General features: G+C 35.8%; 1 protein-coding gene across 5 annotated transcripts in view; it reads left to right on the top strand.

The window, feature by feature from the left end:
* The window catches only part of LRRC7 (leucine rich repeat containing 7), a 493,673-nt gene that overhangs the window by 210,550 nt on the left and 255,800 nt on the right, over positions 1–27,323 (top strand). For all 5 annotated transcript variants that reach the window (XM_067005975.1, XM_067005982.1, XM_059056301.2 and 2 more), the window contains 2 exons: positions 449–566; positions 24,747–24,825. In XM_067005975.1, coding sequence (XP_066862076.1) covers positions 449–566; positions 24,747–24,825 — 197 coding nt within the window. The remainder of the gene's footprint in view (positions 1–448; positions 567–24,746; positions 24,826–27,323) is intronic.

Raw genomic sequence — 27,323 nt, 5'->3', positions numbered from 1 at the left:
TATTGCAGTTCTTGCATGTCAGATAAACAAATGTTCAACATGATTAAATGGAAGTAATATGTGGTTGTGGAGAAAGAGAATTGAGGTAATCCTGGTAGCTGTGAGAATAAAAAGGAAGGGGCTACTCCAGAAGTTATTTCAAAGAAAAAAATAAATCAGTTTGTTCAGTGGCAAATTGAACACTAATGTTAAACAGAAGGGGAAAAGTAGAACACCTTGGGTGGTGAATGTGGGTAGCAGAGAGTAGGGAGGTACTAACATGGCAATAGAATTGAAAAAACTCTGAAGAGAATCCAGAAGATGGGTGTGGAAGAAGGTGAGCCTTTTGGGGTTGGGCCCTTTTACTATGACACTTGTAAAGATGGTGAATTGAATCTTGTTACTAAGTTTATATATGAATGGATTTAACCACATTGAGATCTAATTAATTATTATTTTCTTTTTACAGCAATTGTTCAACTGTCAAGCTCTAAGAAAACTAAGTATTCCTGACAATGACCTTTCAAATCTGCCAACCACTATTGCTAGTTTAGTTAACCTTAAAGAACTCGACATCAGTAAAAATGGTAAGATTCTCATTTCATCTCTAAATAGCTTGAATTTTTAACTGAAAATATGCTTTAATGTTTTCTCTTAGCAAATGATATACACTTTTTCTTTGATTTTGTTGCAACTCTAATTTAATTTTTGTTGAAAAGCTGAATTATAAATAGAAGACAGAAAACTTCTCTCCCCTCTTACTAATGTCCCTGACTCACTCAGGCCTCATTTCCCTCTGCATTCAGATATGTGATTTAATCTTTTCTAGACTATTTTACTGACTTTACACTGCTTATTTTCCTCATTCTCAGGGTAAAATTTTTTCCAACACATCTCAAGTATCACCTGCTCAATGAGGCCTACACGTTAACCCTTCTTGGAATTGAATTCCCAGTTTCCTTTACTCTGCTCCATTTTTTTCCCGTAGCACTGACCATCTTCTCAGTATATATGATTTACTGATTTTTTTATGGTCTTGTCTATCTTCTCCTGCCCCAAAATGCAAGCTCCATTATGTGGCAGGAGGGATTTTACTCCCTTTTATCACTGATGTATCTCAAACATTTAGAGCAATGCCTGGTGAATAATAAGTGCTCAGTAGTATTTGTTACATTTTTGGCCAATTTCTGTGTGAAGATACATTGGAGGTGAAGGATATGCATACTAGTAGGACATAATCCAGTCAGTGTAGTTAAGTAAAGTTAACCTAAGAAATAATAACCAAGCCCAGACAGGACAAATAAGAGTTGTTATTCGATGGGTATAAATTTTCATTTGTGCTGGATGAATAAATTCTAGAGATCTGCCATCCACCCCAACATGGTGCCCATAGTTAACAATAAAATATTGTGCACTTCAAAATAACTGGTCTTATCATGCACTAGAAGCATATCCTATGTCCCTTCCCTGTTTTATTTTCTTAATAGTCTTTGTGAGAAACTGACATACTATATTTTTAACTTGTTTATGTATTGTCTAGATTCCCCTAACTAAATTTAAAATTCAGTGATGTTCTAATTTTTTTTATTGTTATCTTGGTCACTGATATATCTCTGCTGCCTAAAACAGTGTGTGGCACACACTGGAGTTCAATAAAATTTATTAAATGAATTCACGAATGACTGGTCCTTCTGGAACATCGAACATTTGTTGAAATGTACCAGTTTAAATGGCTAGTGATTTCTTCAGTTCAAGTATATGAGAGTCATAGAAAAGTTTACAGTATCACTGGGGAAAGAAGACTAACACCTACAAATAATCAATGAATATCAGAGTTCAAGTAATGCATATGGTTTGAGGAATTCCATGAAGTACAGTAGCATCTGAATAAAGGAGAGCATTTCATTTGAAGGAAACAGATAGAGTGCATGGGACTTCCTTGGCAGTCCAATTGTTAAGACTCTGCGCTTCCACTGCAGGGGGCGCGGGTTCGATCCCTGGTCGGGAAACTGAGATCCCGCATGCTGTGTGTTGCGGCCAAAAATAAATAAATAAATAAAATTTTCAAATAGAGTGCAAATGGGGGACACACACATCTTTCTATACCAACGTGATTTACCACTTAGAGGGTTTTCAGGAAGCCAATCCTAAAAGGACCATTTGTCGATTTAGAGAGAGAACAGCAACTAGATTTAGGCCCATTGAAAGATGACATAAAGACCTAAATTTATTCTTTTAAAAATAGATTTACAGGTCACATATTATTATGAATTGATAGTTCTGTACTTTAATAACAAATAATGCTATTTATATACATTCACACATCAAATTCTATTTTCAAATTACAATTTCTGAGAAATGTCATATGACCAAATATAACACATCCCTTGGCCTTCATGCAGGTTTGGCTGGATAGTTCATGTAAATAAAAAATCTATCTTGTTCTTAAAGAGAATCAGAAGAAAATTCATCACCAAATACAAACACAAAACTCCTAAGAAATATGACATTTTTATGAGCATTATAATCATCTCCTAGCGGTCCTCTTGCAACAAGAAATTTGTGTTGTCAGTATGTAAACTGCAGGTTATACTACTTAGAAGTAAGTCTGTGAGCATCATTAGAAGTCCTAGTAAGTAGTATTTAGGGACTTTTAGACTTTTAGCTATGCTTATGTTTGCTATATTGTGGAAAAAGACAAAGCAAAGCATGGCAAATCATTCTGCAAGGTTAGTATAGTACAAAAGGTTTAATGAGCATGATGACATATCAGCCATTGCTAGAAGTGACACAAACAGTAAAAGATTTCAACACATCAGTCCTTTCACAAAGTCATACCTAAAAAGCTGTCACTGAATTCTGTGGCAGAGACCTAGACAGTTACTTAAGGAGCATAATACGTCCTTTGGGAATCTGTCAAGTTAAGAAAGAGCAGGTGGCAGAAAGTAAATGCAGTGTCAGCATCACAGTTTGACAAGGTTAGAATAGCCCCAGTGGAAAAGAGTCAAGACATGAGAGAATATAATCACTATTGGGATTTAGGGACAGAAAATGAATGTTTATTTGGAGGCAGGGACTCATGCAATTGCTAGTCAATCTAGGTAAACATTTGCCTGACTTGTGTTGGAATTTGATGAGTGACACTTTATGAAATTAATTCAATTGGAGGCTGAGGTTAAATCTGATCTTGGTTGTGCCTGTGCCTCCAATCTTTACTTGCCATGTGTAATTCTTCCACTTATCCTAATTCACCATTTCTCCTTCCATAATTTAAAAATACTACTTTATATTAAAACCTTTAGATAAGTGAACTATTGTGGGCAGAAAGGTATCTAGAAATTTTTTGTGAATAGCTTTCACTACCTCTCTAATCACACTGTCAACTAACCCATCTCCCTTCCATTTCATCCCCAGATAATGCCAAACTATCATTCTCAAATGCATCAGGCTGGTTACTGTGACACAAGAAATGAGACTATTTTCCCTGCCCAAAGTATTTCTTCCTCCCACTGTTGTCCCTCATCAACCCAAGTCCTCTTCACCTTTAAAAAGACATCTCTGATGTTATGTATTCTGGGAAGTTTTCCCGACATCCTATACACAAAGAGAATTAATTGCTTCTTCCTCTGTACATCTTTATACTTCCGTCTCACTTTGTAATTTTTTTTAATATTTCAAAAGGTAAATTTTACTTTAATGATATTTTCAAATTTTTTGGCTGTATAGAAGACACCATTTTTTATTATTGAAATATAATTGATACAATATTATGTTAGTTTCAGGTGTACTACATAGTGATTTGACATTTGCATACATTATGAAATGATCACCAAGATGTCTAGGAACAATCTGTCCCCATACAAAGTTATTATTGGTCATATTCCTTATGCTGTATATTACAACCTCATGGCTTATTTATTTTATAACTGTAGGTTTTTACCTCTTATTCCCCTTCACCTATTTCTCCCAGTCCCCATGCCCTCCCCTCTGGCAGTCACCCATTTTTTTCTCTGTATCTATGAGTTTGTTTTCATTTTGCTTTGTTTTCTAGATTCTAAACGTGAGACCACGCAGTGTTTGTCTTTCTCTATTCCACTTAGCACACTACCCTCTAGATCTATTCATTTTGTTGCAGTTTCAGAGTTTTTTAAGGCTGAGTAATACTCCATTGTATATGCGTGATACATCTTTATCCAATCATCTGTGGATGGACATTTCAGTTGCTTCCATATCTTTGGTATTGTAAATAATGCTGCAATGAACATTGGGGTGCATATATCTTTTTGTATTAGTGTTTTTGTTTTCTTTGGAAAAATACCCAGAAGTGAAATAGCTGGATCATATCGCAATTCTATTTTTAATTTTTTTTAAACTTTTTACTGGAGTATAGTTGATTTACAATGTTGTGTTAGTTTCAGGTGTACTGTAATTTAATTTCTATATATCCCTATGTATTTGACAAGATTGTAAAACCCTTGAAGTCAGAGACTATCTTATTCATTTCTCTATTTGGAGCTACTAACACAATACCTATACATGGCAGGTGCTCAGTAAATGTCTAGTAGGTAAAGAAACATTATACTTTAGCATTCTTTTAAAATACATATTTTTATATTATATTACATTAGGCATCCTGTGTAGTATAGGGTCCCCACCTCTTATACTGGGATCTGTTAAATGTTGTAACTAAGAGCTGGAAAAGACAGAAATTATGCTGCAATAAGTGATGAGTAACCACTAAAATCAGCTCCAACCTTCCATATAGAAATATATTTAATATTCTTGTTCTTGGGAGAATGACTACTTCACATCAAGTTTTGACCTTTCCCTTGAGCTTTAGACTGGTATAGCCAACTGCAGGTTGGACATAGCTATAATATGTTCCATAAACACCTCCAAACATAATGTATTTAAAACGAAGCTCATTATCCACCCTAATCTGCTTTTCCTCCATTATATCCAGTTTTCTGTTAATGTTACTATTATCCACACAGATATTCAATGCAAAAATCCATTCTGTCTTCTGACTCCCTTATGCATTGTCACCAAAGTCTACCAATTTTACCTCCTAAATGTATGTCTAGTCTGTTTCTTTCTTACCATTCCCATTGTTACCATGTTAATTTAGTGTCTTGTCTGTTTCCAGACTGGTTAACATAGCCTTCTAATTGGTCTCCCCCTCTCATTATTGCCACCACCATTCTCAAACCTATCCTCCACAAAGTAGCTTCAGCACTTTCTAAATTGTAAATATGACTAGGCGGCTCTCCTTCTTAAGGTACTTCAGTTGATCTAGGATAGAGCATAGGCTCCCTAACACAGCATTAAAAGTTCCCACAATTGACCACCTACACTTCCATTCCATCTGCTCTTCTCACAAAGGTGATTTGTACTTTTTAACTTTATGGTCTAAATATTGAAGAGCTAGCTGCCTCAAATGTTTAATGCTGTTGCAATAACTCTGTGACTCTATTTATATAATTTCCTCTGTCTAAATCACCTTTCACACCTCTTTTCCCCTGGTTCAAACTTACTTATCATTCAAAACTCAATTTAGTATTGAAAACAGACACTTAGTTATATTAAAATATTTAGGTAGGGACTTCTCTTGTGGTGCAGTGGTTAAGAATCTGCCTGCCAGTGCAGGAGACATGGGTTCGAGCCCTGGTCCGGGAAGATCCCACATGCCACAGCGCAACTAAGCCTGTGCGCCACAACTACTAAGCCTGCGCTCTAGAGCCCATGAGGCACAATTACTGAGCCCGCCTGCTGCAACTTGTGAAGCCCATGCACCTAGACCCATGCTCCACAAGAGAAGCCACCGCAATGAGAAGCCCACGCACAGCAAGGAAGAGTAGCCCCCTCTTGCTTCAACTAGAGAAAGCCAATGAGCAGCAACGAAGACCCAACACAGGCAAAAAAAAAAAAAAAATTATGTAGCTTTAATTTTTTAATGGTAAACATTTTAAGCATGAAGAAAATTATATGAGACAGTAGTGTGCCCACCATGTAGATTAAAGTGATGGCATTTATTATAGATATAACACTCTAGCTTTTTTTAAATGAAACTTGTAAATTCTCATCTCTATCCCTTTTTCCTTCCACTGAGTTAGTGTGTTTAAAATTTCAATGAAGGGTCTTCCCTGGTGGCGCAGTGGTTGAGAGTCCGCCTGCCGATGCAGGGGACACGCGTTCGTGCCCTGGTCCAGGAGGATCCCACATGCCGCGGAGCAGCTGGGCCCGTGAGCCATGGCCGCTGAGCCTGTGCTCCACAACGGGAGAGGCCGCAGCAGTGAGAGGCCCGCGTACCGAAGAAAAAAAAAAAAAAAAAAAAAAAAATTCAATGAAGTGCTAACACATTGTGTATGTTATTCGGCAAGTTTTTTTTTTTTTTGGTATGAGGGCCTCTCACCGTCGTGGTCTCTCCCTTTGCGGAGCACAGGCTCCGGACGCGCTGGCTCACGGGCCCAGCTGCTCTGCGGCATGTGGGATCTTCCCGGACCGGGACACGAACCTGTGTCCCCTGCATCCGCAGGCGGATTCTCAACCACTGCGCCACCAGGGAAGCCCTCTGCAAGTTTTCATTCTACATTATGTTTCTAAAATTTGTCCTTAATGATCCGTGTGAATATAATTGCACCAGCATAGTACCAAAGTTCCCACTGCTCCATATCCTTGCTAATACCTGGGGTTATTCGATATTTTAAATGTTGGCCAGTCAGATGGATATATAAGGATAGCTCAATATTTTAAATTAAATTTCATTAATAACCAGTGAAGTTGGCATTTTTTCATTTCTCTTTATTAGCAAGTGTAGAGTATCTTTCTCTGCAAATTGACTTTTTGGTCCATTTTTATTTTGGATTGTTTGTTAGGTTCTTGGTGATTTGAAAGATTTACATACTGTGAACACTAATCTCTTATTGGTTAAATAGGTTACAAATATCACCTCCCAGTTTGTGGTTTGTCTTTTTGCTTTGCTCAGGATGCCATTTGTTGTAGAGAAGTTGCCAATTTTAATATACTAAAATGTATTGCTCTTCTCTTTGGGGCTGTATTTTTTCAGCTTATTTAAGAAATTCTTTCATATGCTAATATCATAAAGATGTTTGTCTACATTTTCTTCCAAAACTATGTTTTCTTTTCACATTTAGGCCTTTAATTCATTTACAATTTATCTTTTGTGCTATATATTATCAAAATTTATTTTTTCCGTATGAATAGATGATTAATTGTTCCATCAACATTTATTAAATAGTCTCTTGTTTTCTCACTAATTTATAAATATACCTATTTTACATATAAAAGACATTTTTCCAAACTCTTTGTCTAGCTCCATCAGCTTACTTGCCTATTCTTGTACCAATATCACGTTCTAAGCATTATAACTTAATATTAAGTTTTAATATTTGATAATACAGGTCTTCTTTCTTTTTAAAATGTGTCTTTTTGTTCTTGGTACTCAGTTCTTTATATAAATTTTAGGTTAACCTGTTGAACTTCACAATCTATTAGAAATTTTTTAATTGGCTTGAATTTAAAGATTCATTTAGGATGAATTGATATCTTTGTGATAGTAAGTATTGTAATCCGTGAACATGGTTACTTACCTTTATTTAGATCTTATTTTGTGTCTTTCAATAAAGTTGTGATTTCTTTCAAGAAAGAGCTGTACACATTTCATTAGAGTTATCTCAGAGTAGTTTAAGTTTCTAGTTTTAAAAATTGTATCCCTTCTATTTTTATTTATTTATTTATTTATTTATTATGGCCATGCTGCACGGTATGTGGGATCTTAGTTCCCTGACCAGAGATCGAACCCGTGTCCCCTGCAGTGGAAGCGCGGAGTCCTAACCACTGTACCGCCATGGAATTCGTGTATTCCTTTTAGATATTTTAAGTAAATTTTAGTTGATCCTATATAGAAAGATTGCTAATTTTGATATTTTGATCTTACAGTCAGCCATGGTGCTGAAATATAAATTCTAATATATAATCAGTAGATTATTTTGAATTATTGTGTATAAAATCTTATCATCTGCATGTGACAATTTTCTTTTCTTTCCCATCCTTATACCTTTATATCTTCTTTTTTGTTTTCAAAGTTTATTTTTTTTATTTTTATACAGCAGGTTCTTATATACATATTAGTGTATATATGTCAATCCCAGTCTCCCAATTCATCCCACCATCACCCCCAACCCAATTCCCCCCTTGGCGTCCATACGTTTGTTCTCTACATCTGTGTTTCTATTTCTATCCTGCAAACCAGTTCATCTGTACCATTTTTCTAGATTCCACATATATGCGTTAATATATGATATTTGTTTTTCTCTTTCTGATTTACTTCACTCTGTATGACAGTCTCTAGTCCATCCACATCCCTTTATATCTTCTTGATCACTTTTTTATAAGTTATAATTTCCTGGGAAATAATCTATTCCATCATCCAGATGTTCAATTTTATTGTAAAACATTGTCCATAGACTTCTTTTACGTGTTTTATAAATCTCTACCGTATCCATGGCTGTTTCTTTCTTTGTATTCTTAACCTTTTTAAATTGTTCCATCTATCTTATATGTTTTTATCTCCCATATGGCCAGAGGTTTTTCTACTTTACTAATCTTTCAAATAATTCTTTTTTGACTTATTTGTCTCAATACTGGTTGGTTGGCTGGCTTTTTCTCCAATCATTAATTTCTATTTTTCTACTTTATAGTGCAGCTTTTTTATTAGGCCCCTTCTACTTTCTTACAGTTTACTCAGTTGTTTTTAGTATTCCAATAAACTTGCAGCTTTTTTAGTTATCATATTATTTTTATTGAGATATGTTGTAGACTACATAGTCTGGATGATTTCTCTTTATTCATTGACTTTCACATTGTGGCCTAGGATATGGTCAATTTTTAAAATATTATTGGTTGCTTGTGATAAAAATACATATTCTCAGATTATTGAGTACAGGCTAGGGATCATCTAATAATATTCTTTATTCTTCACTACATTATAGGCTTTTCTAGGACAAATACTGTATCTTAGTGATTTCTGTATGCTTGAACATTGAAAGCAGATTTCAACCTCTTTTGTTCAATAAAGATTCTAGTCTTTCTATTTAAAAATAAGTACATTAACCTTTATCTTTCTTGAGAGAGAGAGAGAGAGAGACAGTTGTAAATAAATATCCATGCTGCATGTAAATCACCCTTCCTCTCTAAGGAAAATTCCCCAAAATTACATACAGCAATCCATGGGTAAATCATTGGCTTTCTATGCCAATGTATCTTTTATCCTTTCTTCCTCAGATCTTAATCCAACAGTAAAACTATAATCTTATGTCCATCAGAGATAACTGCATTTTATGATAGTGTGGTATCTGAATAAATACTCTATTCCTGTTTGCAGAGCTGATACATGGTCATAATGGAGTTAATTGTTTTATATGATAAAGCAAGATAATGAATGATAAGGTTTAACTGGGCAGTGATTCAGTTTTAAGTCTGATTGTTGATTTGTCATAGCTTCAGAGAGACTATGACACTCTAATTTAAGGACTTTAATGAAAATGAATTAATGTGAAAATGCTTCCTAATTCTGCAGCAATTAAGTGATTTTTCTCTCATCCTCTAAAACTTATTTCTGTACAAGAATGAATTTGAACAGCATCATAGTGGGCCAAATCACTGTTGTTAGTTATAATGAAAGGCGATCAGAGTTGAAGGTATTATTATGTGTTTTACTGACTTGCCAATTATTCCACCCCTTCGCCAAATGCATACAAAACACTGAAGACAAATAATATCTTCAAGCTTTCAGTGAAGAGGGGGAGTTTCTCTCAAACACACCAGAGAAAGAAGATATGAGTAACCAGTTAAATGATTAAAATCTTTAAAATTTTGAGCATATTCAGAAAAGAATAGAGACTCTAATAGTGTATATATAAATTCTTAAGGAAGTCTATTTTGGGATGCCTTATGTGGGTTGGGGAGAAAATATTACCCTGTAGTTGTTTTCAGTTAGCAATAAATATGCTCTTTGATGTTTGGCAAATCATTAGGCCATTTGTTTAGAGTAAAGCTTATTATTTTGTCCTATTAAATACCTCACTTTCAATGCTCTTAATGTGCTATTTATCTGAAAATCACTAGCACTTCCCTCACTGTAAGCCTACTTTCCTTTCTACAGAGTCTACTTCTGCCCAAGATTATAGTGTTAAAATAGAGGATTGACTCCTCTATTTCCATAGAGGAATATGATGGCAACAAAAACCAGGTCTGTTCTCCTGCCACCTTCTTAGCTAGATGCCAGGATTTTTAACTCTTTCTAATGTCTTCATGAGGAAATAAAACCAACATATAATTTTTATGTGTGTTGCCAGCACTTACTCCATGGGGTATAGAGCTTCCAATCTGGTAATATATTTAAATATAAGGGAGAAAGGAACAGTTCCTACCCCCTCATCCTTCTGATGTCTGTGTTGGGCTCTGTCACCTAGAGTCAGCAGAGTCTTTCCTGAGCTGATTGATTAACCTGTCTTCGTGTGCCCCTGTAATCCCTAGAACTTGTAAAATAACAGAATTGAACTGGCAATGAAGCATTGTGAGTCCTCTCTCTACTAGGCCATACTCCCTCGCAGCTTCAGGATAAACTCCTGAAAAGCACTGCTGCACCTTGCACTGTTTCTAGACTCACAACAGCCACTATCAAAGTGCAAGCATAGTAAATGCTCAATAAAGCAGTTGACTGATAATGAATGAAAAAAAAATCATTAGCCAAAAATGAGGTAAGATTATTAAATAGGTCCATTTAATATAATAGTGACTCAATATATTTGTTGTTGAAGCAGAGAGAAGGTGGGGAGGGCAGGTGTCATTTTAACTCCTTTTGACTAAGTCTTATTCATTTCTTTATGAAAGAATTTGTTGGTCAAGGTCATAAAGATTTCTCAAAATTTTCTCTAGACAGACATGTCCTAAAGGCAGAATCGGTTGCATGATTGCCTCAAAGTATTGATTACTTTACCTGCATTTGGCTTTTCTCTTTATAATGCCACTAAAATAGGCAGTCTTACAGGAGACCTTTAACTCTTCTTGCTTGGGTTCCTACTGAGTTCTTGGCTCCCTTCATTTGACGGGTTGGAGGTAAAGCAAATCATTCCAGTCTGTTTTCTTCTCCCCCCGCCCCCCCCCCCTCTGTCTTTAACATATGACTGGCCTGTACATTTTCTCCCAAATTTACTAACCTAACTGCTGGATGCTTTTGCTTTCTCCCATATAATGGATTGTGTCTCTGAAATCTAACTCTAATCAGTACTTCCTACTTAATAGAGTATTGCCTCATTTACCAAATATCCTTGGGGAATGTGGGTTTATACACAAAATAATTTTTCAAAAAAAATTACAGTTTATCCTTTTACACCTCAAATTTTAAAATTTTATTTGAATCATTCTGAATGGAAATTATTCCAAAAATGTTTCATATCACATTATTTTCTTTCAATGAGTATAATGAATGCAATTGAACTTTTCCAGGTTGGCTTGAGTTCATTATGGTTTGTGTTATTAAATTGTTTTAGTATGTGTAGATGCTTGCCTCTACACAAAATAAGAATGGTAGACTTTAAGAGTTCTGGTGTTAACTTTGTAGTTTTTCCCATCACCTCCTTTATTATCAGACCATGAGTTATCAAGTCTTCATATCGACATTCTGCCTATTTTGAGTAGCCCTTTCTTCTTATTTGTTCCTTCTAATAGCTATTGGTTGAACTATATATAAAGAGGACATAGATTTGGAACTAAGCTTATAGTACTTGTCAGTATATTAAATTCAGAAATAAAGAACATTATGACCTGAGCAATGCACTCAAAGTTCCAGGAAGTTGATAGTACTATCTGAAATCTGACCAAAGGTAATTATTGAACAAATACAGTTTACAGTGCCCCTATAAGAATGCCACATGGTCAATCTTGAGTATGCATTAAACTCAGAGTTCTAGAAAGTTGGGGCTGTTTGTATTTGACTTGGAGAGTATGTATGGAACAAATCCAATATATTGTGCTCTATTATGAATGTTGCATTGTCAGTTTTGAGTAGCTAAAATTTATACCCCCAAATAGTTTAAATCCTGGATTTGATGGAGGCAGCTTAATAAACATACACCATGATAGTGTTTGGAATAAGCTTGGCCTGGTTTCAAAACCTCCGAGCCTCGGTTTCTTCATTAGTTTAAATAGTAATAATAAATCATCTTATAAATTGTTGTGAAGATGAACTAAAGCAAAGTGCTTATAATGTTTCCTCAATAAATTCCATTCTTTCTGCTCCTAAATCTAATCCAATTTACTAGATATCCAAAAACCTGCCTGCTTTCTCAAAATTTTAAAAAATATATAAAAATTGGTATCACATTTAAAATATCAGATGAAAATATTAAAGTGTTATCAATATATATCCCTCTTTTTTTATACAAACTATAAAATTAAGGTTTTAGTCCTTTTTCAGCCTACAGCACTTACATCAGGAGGTAGGCCATTTGGGCTGATGATACCTCTGAAATTCAGAGAAGCATTTCAAAATGCACTATCTATAACTATTATCATGTGTACAGGTTTATATAAAATTTTTTAAGTAATAAACATAAACTTTAATGCATTTGAGAGAACACTAAATCATTTAAAATTTGGTATTTGTAGGAAGTCCTTTATATTATTTTTGTATGAAAAGAGAGTTACCCGTTTCATCTTAGAAAAGTTAATTTCAATCTAAAGCCTCTGTACTTAAGATCGTGTGTTTCTTTCCATGTTTGTAGTGTTTTAGTTCATTGCTTCAGGATATTGATGCAAAAATATAATTAGATCCAATTTAATAGACACTTGCTCAGTTTCTGTTGTTTTCCTAGGTCTGATCTAGGTACTGTCAGGAATATCAAGAAATTGAATGTCAACTGACTCCATCCTCCTATCTTTCCAGAACACTCCCTCTTATACCACTCCAACCCTCCTTTGACCCCAACAGAACCACCAATCTATTAGTACCACCACCTTTTCATGAATTCTCTCAACCTCTCTCAAGGGCAGATGTTTACTCTGCCCTTTTTGCATGGCTTGATTTTATGGTCAGTCATCAAATGACCCCCTTGATACCTTTGTTTCTCTTTTATATATCTACGTATGCTCAGTAAAATTACAACCCTGACTGAATCCAGCTCTCTACCTATGGCTGAAAAGATCTGGAAGAAAACAGTCACACTGATTGATATGACTTTAAGTTCATGATTGCAGCTCTGAAGTGGAGCCATAAAGCTTCCCAACAATCATGTACTTCCTTCGTCTATTGACTCTCATTCTCTTCTGGTGACTATTTCACATGTTCTCTTCTGTCTTCAAACTCCCACATCTCCTGTCCCATGTTCATGGTTATTTATCCTACTCCATTGATAAAATAAAAACTCTTGAAGGATAATTTCCAGTCTGTCACCATCCTATCAATTCATCTAGCAGCATCTACACCCAAATTCTCTCATTTCTGCCAAATTAGTATAGGTAAACTACTCCTGTTTCTTTCTAAAGCCAGTCTCTCCACTGGTTAACCATCCCCTCTTGTCGACCCATGGATATCACTGTAGAAATTCTCCTCAGTCTCTACCACATCATCAAGATCTTCCTCTCTACTTGTTTATTCTAATCAGTGTACACACATGCTGTTATTTCTTCTGTTCTAAAGAAAATTTCTTGGATTTTCTTCCCTTAATAGTCCCTCAACCCCTTGCAGCAAAAGCTCTAGATGGAGTTGTCTACATCATCTATCTACAATTCTTTCCTCTCATCCTCTCTTAAACCAGCCCCAGTCTTTAAGCCCTCCACTCCAAAACAATTCCAGATGAGGTCATACAGATCTCCTCATTACTAAATCCAAAGACAATATTTGGTCATCTTGTTACTTGACCTAGCAACATCATTTGAAACAGTTGAACGCTTCTCCCTCCTTTGCACATTTTCTTCATTTGATTTCTAGGATTCAATACTCTTATTTTTCCTCCCATCTCACTGATTGATCTTGTTCAGGCTCCTAGGTTGATTCTTCCTCTTCTCCCCAACCTCATTTTGGAGTATTTCATGGTTCAGCCTCTTGTCCTTTTCTCTTCATTATCTACATTTACATCACTGGTGCTCACATTTTGTCTCATGGTTTAAATACTGTCTAAATCAGCGGTTCCCAACCTTTTTGGCACAGGCACTGGTTTTGTGGAAGACAATTTTTTCCACAAACCGGTGTGGGGTGGGGGATGGTTTCAGGATGATTCAAGCACATTACATTTATTGTGCACTTTATTTCTACTATTATTACATTGTAATATATAATGAAATAATTATACAACTCACCAGAATGCAGAATCAGTGGGAGCCCTGAGCTTGTTTTCCTGCAACTAGATGGTCCCATCTGGGGGTGATGGGAGACAGTGATACCCGAAATGTGTTGCTATGTCTGGTCTACTCCATAATCTCGTTTTGGTGGCTGTCACTGCAGAAAACCCTGCTTCACAAAGATAGGATGTTGGAAATTGAAGCAGGCTTTACAGTACTTTTATGGCAATCTCAGGTTATTCCGCCTTGACTTTAATCCAGAAGGTATGGAAATTTGAAGTTGTCTCAAACATACTTTTAAGGCCACCATCACTTACGATCTCAAGCAGTTGATCCTCTTCTAGCACAGAGAAAGTCAATTCACCTGGCTTATGCACAGATGGGTCAAGGATCCATTCCTTCCCAGTTCGGAGGTCTTTTGTGGTTGGAAAGTAATGCTCAAACTCTTTTGAAAGCTGAGATAAGTGATCATGCACCAGCTGGGAGAAAGAAGGCCCTGGCTCCATCTCTTTCACAATCTCTGCTAATGTTTGAAATATGTCAAAAATCCCAATGTTCACTAGTCGCCCCCATAATTCCAGTTTGGCTTTGAATGCAGCCACATTATCTGCCGACTTGGACACACTTGTCGTTCTCCCCTGAAGTGACAGATCGAGTTCATTGAGCAGGTTGAATATGTCACACAAGTAAACAAGATTTGTGACCCATTCTGTGTCACTGAAATGCGCTGCCACTGGTGACTGTTTTTTTAAAAGAAATCTCTGGAGCGACTCTCGTAACTCAAAAACTCTGACCAGTGATCTGCCTTTAGAAAGCCGTCTCACTTCTGTGTATAAGAGAAGACGTGTGTGCTCTGCGTCCATCTCCTCACAGAGCTGCGCGAACAGCCATGAGTTAAGGCATGTACTTTAATGTGGTTGATAATTTTAATCACATCCTGCAAAACGTCTTTAAGTTCAGGTGACATTTTTCGGATAGCCAGCATTTCTCTATGGACGACGCAGTGTGTAGACTCACATTCAGAAGCGACCTCTTTGACCCGAGTAGTGAAACCAGAAAGCCGTCCAGTCATGGCAGCCTCTCTGTCCGTGCATATGCCAGCAAAGAATGACCAATTCAGTTTTCCTGACATGTAATCATTCAAAGACTTGAATAGTTTCGCAGCTGTGGCATTGGTTGGCAACAAAAGTGCACATAACATATCCTCATGCACATCCTCCTGAAAAATATATGGCACAAATACAAGCATTACTGCCTTGTCGTCAACATCGGTAGACTTGTCAACCTGAATGGCGTACCACGGTGACTCATTAATCCTCTCTAACAATTGTGCCTCAATATCCTCTGATATTTCACCAATTTGTCTAGTTATGGTGCTAGACGATAGAGAAACATGTGCCACCTTTTGAACTGCAGCCTCTCCTAAAAGTTCACGACAAATGTCCTTAACAGCAGGCAGGATCAACTCTTCACCAATAGTAAAGGGCTTCTTAGCTCTAGCAATGCGGTTAGCCACTAAGGATGATGCTCTCAGTGCAGACACATTTGATGACGTGGTGGCCTTCAATAATTGCTTCCATTCTTCGTGTTCATGTTTTTCTTCTTTTGAAATACTCCAAAGGTTTGTCTTTTAATGCAGGGTGCTTGGTCTCCATGTGGCGAAGCAGTTTTGAAGGTTTCATGGCTTCGTTGGATAGCCAGTCACCACATACTATACAACGCGGGCTTGGAGAATGTGAATCAGCTGTTGCAATGAACCTGTGATTTAAGTAGGACTCCTGGTATTTTCTTTTAAATGCAGCTTTCTTTTTGTTGGCAGTTGTAGAGTCTTCTGCTATCTCAACATTGGATCTTTCCCCCTTTTCAAAGAAGCTCTCTAGCGATGTTTGTTATTTACTCATTTCGGCTAGGGTTAGCTTGTGGGCTTACCAAAACTGTGAATGAGACAAGTGTGCGGTGCGGAGAGGCGTGGATAGAAGTGGTAAGTAAAATAATGGGCAAGCCACACATGGACTAAAATAAGTGTCAGATTCTGACTTAAAGCCTGTCACCAGATGCAGCTGTACAATTGAAGTACATCAACTCCCTTCCCACTATAAAGCCTGCCATCAGATGCAGCTTGTCACTTGCCACTCACTGATAGGGTTTTGATATGTCTCCAAGCAATTGATTTATTATGGTCTCTGTGCAGTCAAACCTCTCTGCTAATGATGATCTGTATTTGCAGCCACTCCCCAGCGCTAGCATCACTGCCTCAGCTCCACCTCAGATCATCAGGCATTAGATTCTCATAAGGAACGTACAACCTACATCCCTTGCACGCACAGTTCACAGTAGGGTTCGTGCTCCTATGAGAATCTAATGCCATGGCTGATCTGACAGGAGGTGGAGCTCAGGCGGTAATGCGAGTGGTGGGGAGCAGCTGTAAATACAGATGAAGCTTCACTCCCTCACCCACTGCTCACCTCCTGCTGTGCAGCCCGGTTCCTAACAGGCCACAGGCCAATAACTGGTCCATGGCCCGGGGGTTGGGGATCCCTGATCTAAATGATAATGAATCCTACATTTTGAAATCTACAGTCTAGACCTCTCTCCTAAACCCATCTGACAACTTCTCTTAGAAGTCTTACAGACATCTCAAATTACACATGTCCTAAAGTGAACTATTTATCTTCTTTCCAAAACCTATTTCACATATTGTTTTTCCCATCTAAGTTCAAGATAACTCCTTTATTCAAGTTGCTTAGGACAAAGAACCTGGAGTTGTCCTTGATTTCCTTTTTTTCTTTCATACTCTTCATCCAATCCATCATGCTATCCTATTGGTCTTATGTTCAAAATTCATCCAGATTCCACTCACTTCCTTCTCCCTCCATTGCTCCCACCCTGATGCAAGCCACCATCAATTCTCCTTATGGTTTATTACAATAACACCTAATTGACCTCCCTTTCAGAAAGACCACTCTACTCAGGAGCCAGAGTGATCCTCTCGAATTATAAATCAGACTGTATCACACATCCTTCAATGTCTCTCTATTTTCTTCAGAGTAAAAACCATTCTTGTAATGGCCTGAGAGCCCCTACATGAGTCAACACCCCCATCTCCCCATCATACACCCCTTATTACTTCTCTAACCTAATTCTTTGCTACTCTTCTCTTCCTCACTGTGTTCCAGTCACACTGGCCTCCTTGCTATTCCTAGAATACACCAGGAATAATTAATCTTCATGTCTATGCACTCTGTCTAAAATTCTACTGTCCACCTTCAGTTTCCAGATATCTGTATTCCTATCTCTCTCACCTTCTTCAAGTCTTTTCTCAACTGCCATCTTTCCAATTAATAAGGCTTACCCTAATCACCCTAGTTAAGTTTGAAATCTTCTGGCATTTCTGATCTATCTTTATTCTGCTCTAATTACATTTTCCATAGCATGTCTCAAAAGTTAAATACTATTTAATGTATTTCATGTGTATGCTAATTATCTCTATGGTTTATTGTATGTGTTCCTTTGCCAGAATATAAGCTCCATAAATGAAGAGAATGTATCCATTTTTCTTACACTGTATCACCAATGTTTAATACAATTCCTAACACAGAGTAAACACTCAATAAATATTTGTTGAATGTTGACTTTCCCTTTTAGGGACCTTATAATTAAAATATCAGGGAACCACATAAAACAAGATGATAAAGCAATAATTCCTCAATTTATAACCATATATTATGTCTCATTATTTTTCAGTCTTATTTAATTTCAGAAATAATACAATCTAAAATGCTAGTCTTAAGAGAAGGTCATATGGACTAAAACAGTTGAACAAACTTTCATGTAGATGATAGAATTTAAATGTGTTTATATGGATAATATTTAGACTGAGGATTCAGATGAAAGAGTGGACAGGGACAGGTAAAAATTATAACACACTATTTAAATATATTCAAAAAGTGATGATATTAAAGGTAGCTATATGTTATAGAAATGTCTTACACTCAGGTTTGCCTTTAAAGGATATTCCATTTATGGACATAGGAATCAGTGTTGCTATTGCTAATGTTAGGTTCTATATTTGATTATCACAAATTTTTGCCACATTTAGATTCCACACTTATCTACTGCATTGGGAAAAATATTTGCTTTCATACTTTAATACCAATTTAAAACCAACTTAAAGTCTAACACAATTTTAGTGACATTTTTGTTTTCATTTTGACATCAATAATCTTTTTATAATTAAATAAAGTTGAAAACTATATTAATTACGGATGTAAGATTCTCCTGTCAAGACTTGGTTGCCTGCATTAGTAGTAGAAAGGGTAGTCTAAATAAAAATAATTAACTGAATATACTAAAACCTAAATGTAGCCATGACTTTCAACTTCTCCCATGCTAAGAAGGAAAGAGCCACATTTGATGATTTCAGAATTCTCCCCTTTCCCTTCTCTGGTGGAAGAATGGCTGAGCACTGCAATGGTCAAATGGAGACAGCAGGAAAGAGAAAAATAAAAGCTCCACAAAGTGGATTAGTTCTTGAATAATTAAAAGTTGAGCAAGCAGCTTTCTCAACCTAATTCTTTAAAAAGGGGAAGGACAAAGAAAACAGTCAGATCAAGTAGACTTTTACATCTTTCCTTCCTCAAGATATTAATAGCTTATTAACACAAGTTTGCATAACTCCATTGCATTAAAAACTTTGTTTCCAAGGTGTTTTAAGTTCAAAATGCAGAAATGCTATTTCTCACTTGACAGAATTTCTGTGAACATACTTAAAATAGATTTTATGGCATAGTTACTGAAGTGAACATATTGGGAAAATATTACCACAGTGTCCTAATTTGAAGGGCAAATATCTATTGATGTCATCTGATATTTGTGAATGAGGCAACTGTCCGTTTTTTAAACTAAATATATCATTTTTACTGTAAAACCCAGTGCTTCCAGTGTTATTATTTCAGAATACAGTCTTTATTTGTTGTGCAGCCTAGGTTTGAATCTAAGCTAAATACAATGAGCTTGAATCTCCAGGATTCCCAAAAGAATTGAACTCATAATGCCTTTAGAAGAGTGTTCTTTATAGACCTGTGTTAGAAAACGTATGTGATGTCTCAACTGAAAAATAGGGATTAAAACTTGAGTTGCATGGCCTACAAATACTTGAATCTGTTTTTTACAGTAATCACAAATTAAAATGGCTGGAATAAGATAAATTGTTAAAGTGAAGTCCTATTTCTGGATGCATAATTTGAAAATCAAAACAAAGTTAATCTTAAAAAGTGTGTGTGGGGGGCTTCCCTGGTAGCGCAGTGGTTGAGAGTCCGCCTGCCGATGCAGGGGACACGGATTCGTGCCCCGGTCCGGGAAGATCCCACATGCCGCGGAGCGGCTGGGCCCGTGAGCCATGGCCGCCGAGCCTGCGCGTCCGGAGCCTGTGCTCCGCAACGGGAGAGGCCACAACAGGGAGAGGCCCACGTACCGCAAAAAAAAAAAAAAAAAAAAAAAAAAAAAAAAAAAAAAATGTGTGTATGAACTCTTTTAGAATTGAATAGTGTGTATATATTTATATATATCAATATATATGTGTATAAATATATGTATATATAACCTTTTTAAAAATCAAACACACTGTGTTTCAGAGGACCAGACAGACCAATCTCAAAAATTGGTTCAAAAATTGGTTAATAAAAATGTGAGCTCTATGGGGAATTCCCTGGCTGTCCAGTGATTAGGCTCCGTGCTTTCACTGCCTAGGGCGTGGGTTTGATCCCTGGTCCGGGAATTAATATCCCGCAAGCCGGTTGGCAAGACCAAAAACAAATTAAAAAAAAAAAGGAAAAGAAGCAAGATGCTTAAAAAAAATGTGGGCTCTACATTTTTAATATAGTAACGTAATAAAGAGGAACAGTAAACAATTTTAATAAGTAACATAATAAAGTAACATAATAAAGAGGAACAATAGACATGGTGTTAAAAAAATTAAATAAATCCCACCTATATTCATTCCCATCTATAAACATCCATTAGGTATTTAAATAAGTCACCTAATCTTTGTGAATGCATGATTCTTCATCCATAAAATGAAAATAATATTGCCTAATATATCTTCCCCATAGGATTATTAAGATAATTAAATTCTTTTACACAGTGGCATAAAGAAGTGTAAGTTAACTTTCCTCATATTAATACATGAATTTTATCTAGAATTTATTAGATACTTATTAAGAGGCTGACACAATACTAAGTGCTTTACAACATGCTATCTAATAATCGGAACAGCCCTTTGAATTAGGCAAGAAATGAGAAAGTGACGTTCAAATATTAAAATGTCTGACTAAGATTACATAGCTAGTTAAGTGACAATACTGAGATTAGGTCATCCTTCCAACCCGTGCTTTTAACTACTATGCTTTAGTACCTCTCCATGTTTAGACTGAACTATAAGTTAAAGATATGCTCTAAGAACTTTTCCTAAAGTCTAAGGTCCATATATTAGTATATATGATAAAGTTCCCTGGCAACCTATTTTTCCAAATGTGTTCTGACTCATAAGCAAATTAAGCAGCTATAAAAACCTCTACAAAAATATTGCTCAGCATAGACTAGTTGTATATGTTTATATATTTACATTATAACATACATATATTTATTTATAAATATGTTTATTATTTACTTCCCATCTGCAAGAGCATTTATTGCAGCTATTATATTGATAAGATATTGAGATATTCTTTCAGCACACTAATTGCTACCTCTTTGCTGTCCTCTTAGGTAGATAAATTTTACAAGTTTATACTAGCCAGCTCATCTCGACATGATTGTTGGTTCCTTTGTTGACAGACACCCTCTGCTTCTATTTGTTTCTAATAATTATAGAAAACAGATATTCAGCACTTTGTGCCAATTACTTTACTTGCTTTATCTCCCTCAATCCTCTCTGCAACTCTCTGATGAAACCATTCATATAATAATCATATTTCAGAGTAGGAAACTAAGACATTGAACATTTAAATGACTTGCCTAGGGTTACCCAAACAGTAAATTGTAAAGCTGGGATTCCATTTTAATCCAATGGACTCTGCTCTGAACAATTTTAAGTTTAACTGTAAACAACATAATATGAGTTGTTTTTTTTTTTTTTAACAAATAATGTGGTAGCATTTTCACCACAGCAGGGAATTCCATTTTCAGCAGAAGATAAAGAGATACACTATAGTCCTTTCTTTAAAATCATACTTTAATTTGCTTCTGCTTCCATGTCTTGGTTTACACATGATTTCAGGAAATATCATCCTAAGGCAGGCACCTGTGGAGATAAGGCATCAGGCACACTGGCTTGTAATGAGCCCAGATTGGTAACTGGGCAAAAAAAGCTAAAGGGGGAAAAGCAAAAGCCTTATACTCCTGTTGGTTGCAGATATCCAAAGTGACTATGAATGCTCAGGGGAAAAGTTGAGGATAGCTAAGGGTTACGTTATTGACTTCCATGCCATTTTGTTAACCTCTAGTTAATAAGGGCAGCTCTAGGTATTATGACCTTTCCAAAAAGGATAATTGCTTTTCTTTTCTTTTTTTTTTAACATCTTTATTTGAGTATAACTGTTTTACAATAGTGTGTTAGTTTCTCCTTTACAACAAAGTGAATCAGTTATACATATACATATGTTCCCATATCTCTTCCCTCTTCTGTCACCCTCCCTCCCACCCTTCTAGGTGGTCACAAAGCACAGAGGTGAACTCCCTGTGCTATGCTGCAGCTTCCCACTAGCTATCTAATTTACATTTGGTAGTGTGTATATGTCCCTGCCACTCTCTCACTTCATCACAGCTTACCCTTCCCCCTCCCCATATCCTCAAGTCCATGCTCTAGTAGGTCTGTGTTTTATTCCTGTCCTACCACTAATCTCTTCATGACATTTTTTTTTTTTTTTTTTAGATTCCATATATATGTGTTAGCATACGGTATTTGTTTTTCTCCTTCTGACTTACTTCACTCTGTATGACAGACTCCAGGTCTATCCACCTCATTACAAATAACTCAGTTTCATTTCTTTTTATGGCTGAGTAATTTTCCATTGTATATATGTGCCACATCTTCTTTATCCATTCATCTGTTGATGGACACTTAGGTTGCTTCCATGTCCTGGCTATCATAAATAGAGCTGCAATAAACATTTTGGTACATGACTCTTTTTGAATTATGGTTTTCTCAGGGTATATGCCCAGTAGTGGGATTGCTGGGTCATATGGTAGTTCTATTTGTAGTTTTTTAAGGAACCTCCATACTGTTCTCCATAGTGGCTGTATCATTTTACATTCCCACCAGCAGTGCAAGAGTGTTCCCTTTTCTCCACACCCTCTCCAGCATTTATTGTTTCTAGAGTTTTTGATGATGACCAATCTGACCGGTGTGAGATGATATCTCATTGTAGTTTTGATTTGCATTTCTCTAATGATTAATGATGTTGAGCAATCTTTCATGTGTTTGTTGGCAATCTGTATATCTTCTTTGGAGAAATGTGTATTTAGTTCTTCTGCCCATTTTTGGATTGGGTTGTTTGTTTTTTTTGTTATTGAGCTGCATGAGTTGCTTATATATTTTGGATATTAATCCTTTGTCAGTTGCTTCATTTGCAAATATTTTCTCCCATTCTGAGGGTTGTCTTTTGGTCTTGTTTATGGTATCCTTTGCTGTGCAAAAGCTTTTAAGTTTCATTAGATCCCATTTGTTTATTTTTGTTTTTATTTCCATTTCTCTAGGAAATGGGTCATTGCTTTTCTCATTCAATTCATATGCAATGGTGCTCCTAAACTTCCTTGGGTTTTTATTAAGAAGACAAAATATTTCAGCAATAATTTTAGGACAGCACAGTTTCTGGTGAATCTTCCCATATAGAGAAGCAGCATGAGAAATGCCTCCACACCATCTTTCACACCCTCACTTTGCTTTGGTGAATGACTTGCTTGGTTTGGTTCTCCTCCTGCTGCTTCTCTGGACCTTGAAATGCTGCGGACATGGTGGTCTAGGTCAACAGAATCTAGGAAGGTGGAGGCTTTTCTTTCTTGATTATCTATCATCAAAAAGTTCAACTAAATCCTACCACAAAGAGTTCCTTATCCTTCTGTCATATATGAAGTACTTGGCAGGACTAGTACTTCATAGACATTATTTTAAACACTTAACAATAGTTTCAAAAATTGAGAGCAAGCAGTACTGCAGGTATATAGGAATGGCTTCATATAGTTGTTTTCCCTTCTAATTTTTGTAGGGCTTACTTCAATCATCCCTCAGTATCTGTGGGAGATTGGTTCCAGAAAATACCAAAATTGGTTGGTTCCCTGCAGATACCAAAATCTGCAGGTGCTCAAGTCCCTTATATAAAATGGCATAGTATTTACATATAACCTATGCACATCCACCTGTATACTTTAAATCATCTCTAGATTATTTATAATACTTAATGAAATGCAAATGCTATGTTAATAGTTACCAGTGTGGAGCAAATTCAAGTTTTGCTTTCTCGAACTTTCTGAGGTTTTTTTGTTTTGTTTTGTTTTTTTTAATATTTTCTACCTGCCCTTTGTTGAATCCATGGATGTGTAACTTGTGGATATGGAGAGCCAACTATATATTTAATTCATTTGTATCAACTGATTGAAGCATCCTCCACATCTTTTACTCCTCTGAATAAAATCCTAATTTATGGATTGGATTTTGGCTTACTGATTTCCAGTAAGAAAAACTTGTGTTTTTCTGTCACATAGCCAACAGCACAGCTGTGACAACAGAAGAGCAGTTCTCCAAGGGCAGTCAGCCAGGCTGACTACCTCAGAGACTCCAAAGAGGACCCCAGGAAAGGTTATTCACCTTGTCACCCTTTCAGGCAGACGTAGAGCTGCACTCTGTGCCAACAAGAAAGAGGTGCACAAAATGTGTTAGAGCTTCTTAATAGTTTGGGAATATCTATCGGTTTTGTGAATTCTCCTTAGGTATCTTTACATTGTACGTGTTCAATCTTCTCAATCTTACAAAATGAAGAGAGTAAAGATTTTATTTTCTGTTTTCTTACATCTGCTGATTTCCCCTTTCTTTTGTAGCAGCACTATAATAACTAAATAATCCCAACTATTTTTATTTCTTTAGATTAGTAAACAGCCAAGGTATATCCTATGCTAAATTGTCCTCAATTTTATATCTAATTTCCAATTATTACTATCATAAAATATTATTTAACACTCATATTTTATTTTTAAAATGTACATATATTATATAACACTAATGTATTATATTAATAAGTTATTATTCTTACATGTGATTACCCATATGGTGTTTACACTGTGTATTTAAGTAATTATTCTTAATATTAAAACTATTGTTTAGTATATTTTATGTACTATTTTCTTAATTTTAGGTGTACAAGAATTTCCAGAAAACATAAAGTGCTGTAAGTGTTTAACAATTATTGAAGCCAGTGTCAATCCCATTTCTAAGTGAGTATGAGTGATTACATTTTATTTATCTTTATATTTCCATTGGATAATAATGTACCAAGATAAAGGAAACTCACATAGTAAATGAATTTTAAATGCTGTATTTAAAATTCAATTTAATAGAATGATGGGAAAGGAATAATCAAATCAGGATAGTTCAATGAAAGATGAGTAAAAGCATTGCTGAGTAACAATGAAGGCCTAGTTGACACAAGATGGCATTACTTTGAAGGAAACCGTGTCATAGTTTTTTGTGGTTCTCAAGCAACATTCCATGGAAGAGCGCCAAAACTAAGAAAACAGTTATTAGTTATGGTCATGCTGGAAAATTAGCATCAAGGTTCTGATGAAAGTTCAAGAGAGTGCAAGTGTATAAGGTGCATGCAAATAGCTGTCATGTGATTCAAGGTGGAAAATGAATTAAGTATGATCAGAAAAAGGGAGTACTGCATTTAGGTACCAGATATCACAGGAAGAGCAAAAAGACAATTCTGTGAGGATAGCCTAATGGAAGACATGGATCGTAAAAATACTGTGATCAGAAATAAGGTATTTGTGTGTCATGATCTGTTAGTAGAGAAATGCCAAGGGAAAGTGAAACCCAGCATATGACCACGTTTCAAATTATGATGTGCCATAGTGATAGGGTGTATTGTGGAATCAAATAGTTCAGGAAACCATGAAGTGAATGGATTGGGTAAGCCCTGAATCTGAATGTTAAAGTCACTTATCTGTGGAAGTGTATGTAAAATCTAGAAAGTCTACTGAAAGTTGTAGTAATATTTGGAAGTGGATGAAATTAATCAGTGGTATTGGGATGCAGATAATGAGTTGCAAAGTAAGACTGGCATTTTAATTATACAAAAACTGACAGGATTTGAGCAAAATCCCTCAGTCCTTTGTCCACATGAAGATGGGGAGCCTGGGAGAAACTGAAGTTCTTAGGAAAGGCATTGAATGAATCTAGTGTTTCCAGAAGAAGACAAAAGGAAGTTTATCAAAGGGAATTTAAAGGGAAATTTTTCACCAATAGGGTTGAGGAGAGGGAGTAGTGAGGATGGTTTCTCTATGGATCATGAGAAGAGGATGTAGGTGAAACTAGAAAAGAAATAGAATGTAAAAGAATGAGGTAGAAGTTTAGATGAGGCTCTTTACAGTGAATTGTTTGTGAAATAACTTGAGGCCTTTAGTAGAAAGTGTGGAACATCAAGGAATAAACTGTTTGAATAAACCATATTCTACCTCAAATATAGAATATGGTGGGGGGAAAAGAAACGTGAAAAGTATTCTCCAAAACACTTAGACCAAAATGCAACTTTCTCATAAAAGAAATAAATATTGCTAACTTATCACAACAGGACTATAGACATGTCTTTCACTTAAGTCATAATCCAGGGCAGATGATGAATTATTTTGATTTCTAGATCTTTAATTCTAATAGCTTGTTGTATTTAGGAATCGTGGTCAGGTCTTTGAGAGTAGAAGTCAGATGATAAATTACATATTTAAAAAGCTTAAAATCTATAGTTTTGTTGGCTATGTCTCTTAATTCCTTTCATATATTTAACTTTTTAAAAGATAAATGAATATAACTGATTTCATCAAAAAATGTCTAAAACTAAAAGCAAGTTTGGGAATTCATTAAAAAATTACTCAAAAAAAGTCAATTTAAATAGTATATCAATTTTAAAGTCAGGGTTTTTTTCTTTTTAAGATATATTGGGTTGGCCAAAAAGTTTGTTTGAGTTTTTCCCTAAGATGTATGGAAAAACCCAAATGAACTTTTTGGCCAACCCAATAATTCACATACAGTAAAATTCACTCTTTTAGGTGTACGGCTCAGTGAATTTTGACAAATGTATATAGTTACGGAATCACCATAATCATCAAGATATATACTATTTCCAGCATCCCCAAAAGTTCCCTCAGCCCAGTCATCCATTGATCTGATTTCTGTCCCCATGGTTTTGTCTTTTCCAAAATATCATATAAATGGTGTCATACTTTGTGTTTTTTTTCTTAACACAGTGATTTTGAGATTTATTCCTGCCATTTCAAGAATTGGTACTACATTCCCATTTATTTCTAGGTAGAATTCCATTGTATGAATATAACACAATTTGTTTATCTATTCCTCAGTTGATAGACTTTTAAGTTGTTTCCAGTTTGGGGCTATTATGAATAAAGTGGGTATAAACCTTTCTGTACAGGTGTTTGTGTAAGCAAGCATCTGTTTTCACTTTTGTTGGGTAAACACCTAGGAGTAGTTTTCTGTGTAGTATGGTACATGTATGCATAACCTTATAAGAAATTTCCAAACTGTTTTCCAAAATAACTATTTCATTGTGCATTCCAACCAGCAATCTGAGTTTCCATTGTTCCTCATTATTGTCAGAATTTGGTACTGTCAGTTTTTTTTTTTTTTCTATTTTAACCAGTCTAGTAGATATAGTATCTCATTGTCATATCTCACTGTAGTTTTAATTTATAGTTGGAAT

This window comes from Kogia breviceps, chromosome 1 (assembly GCF_026419965.1).
Source record: "Kogia breviceps isolate mKogBre1 chromosome 1, mKogBre1 haplotype 1, whole genome shotgun sequence".
Taxonomy (NCBI): domain Eukaryota; kingdom Metazoa; phylum Chordata; class Mammalia; order Artiodactyla; family Physeteridae; genus Kogia; species Kogia breviceps.
The sequence above is the reverse complement of the archived record's forward strand: the minus strand, read 5'-3'. Positions and strand labels throughout refer to the sequence as shown.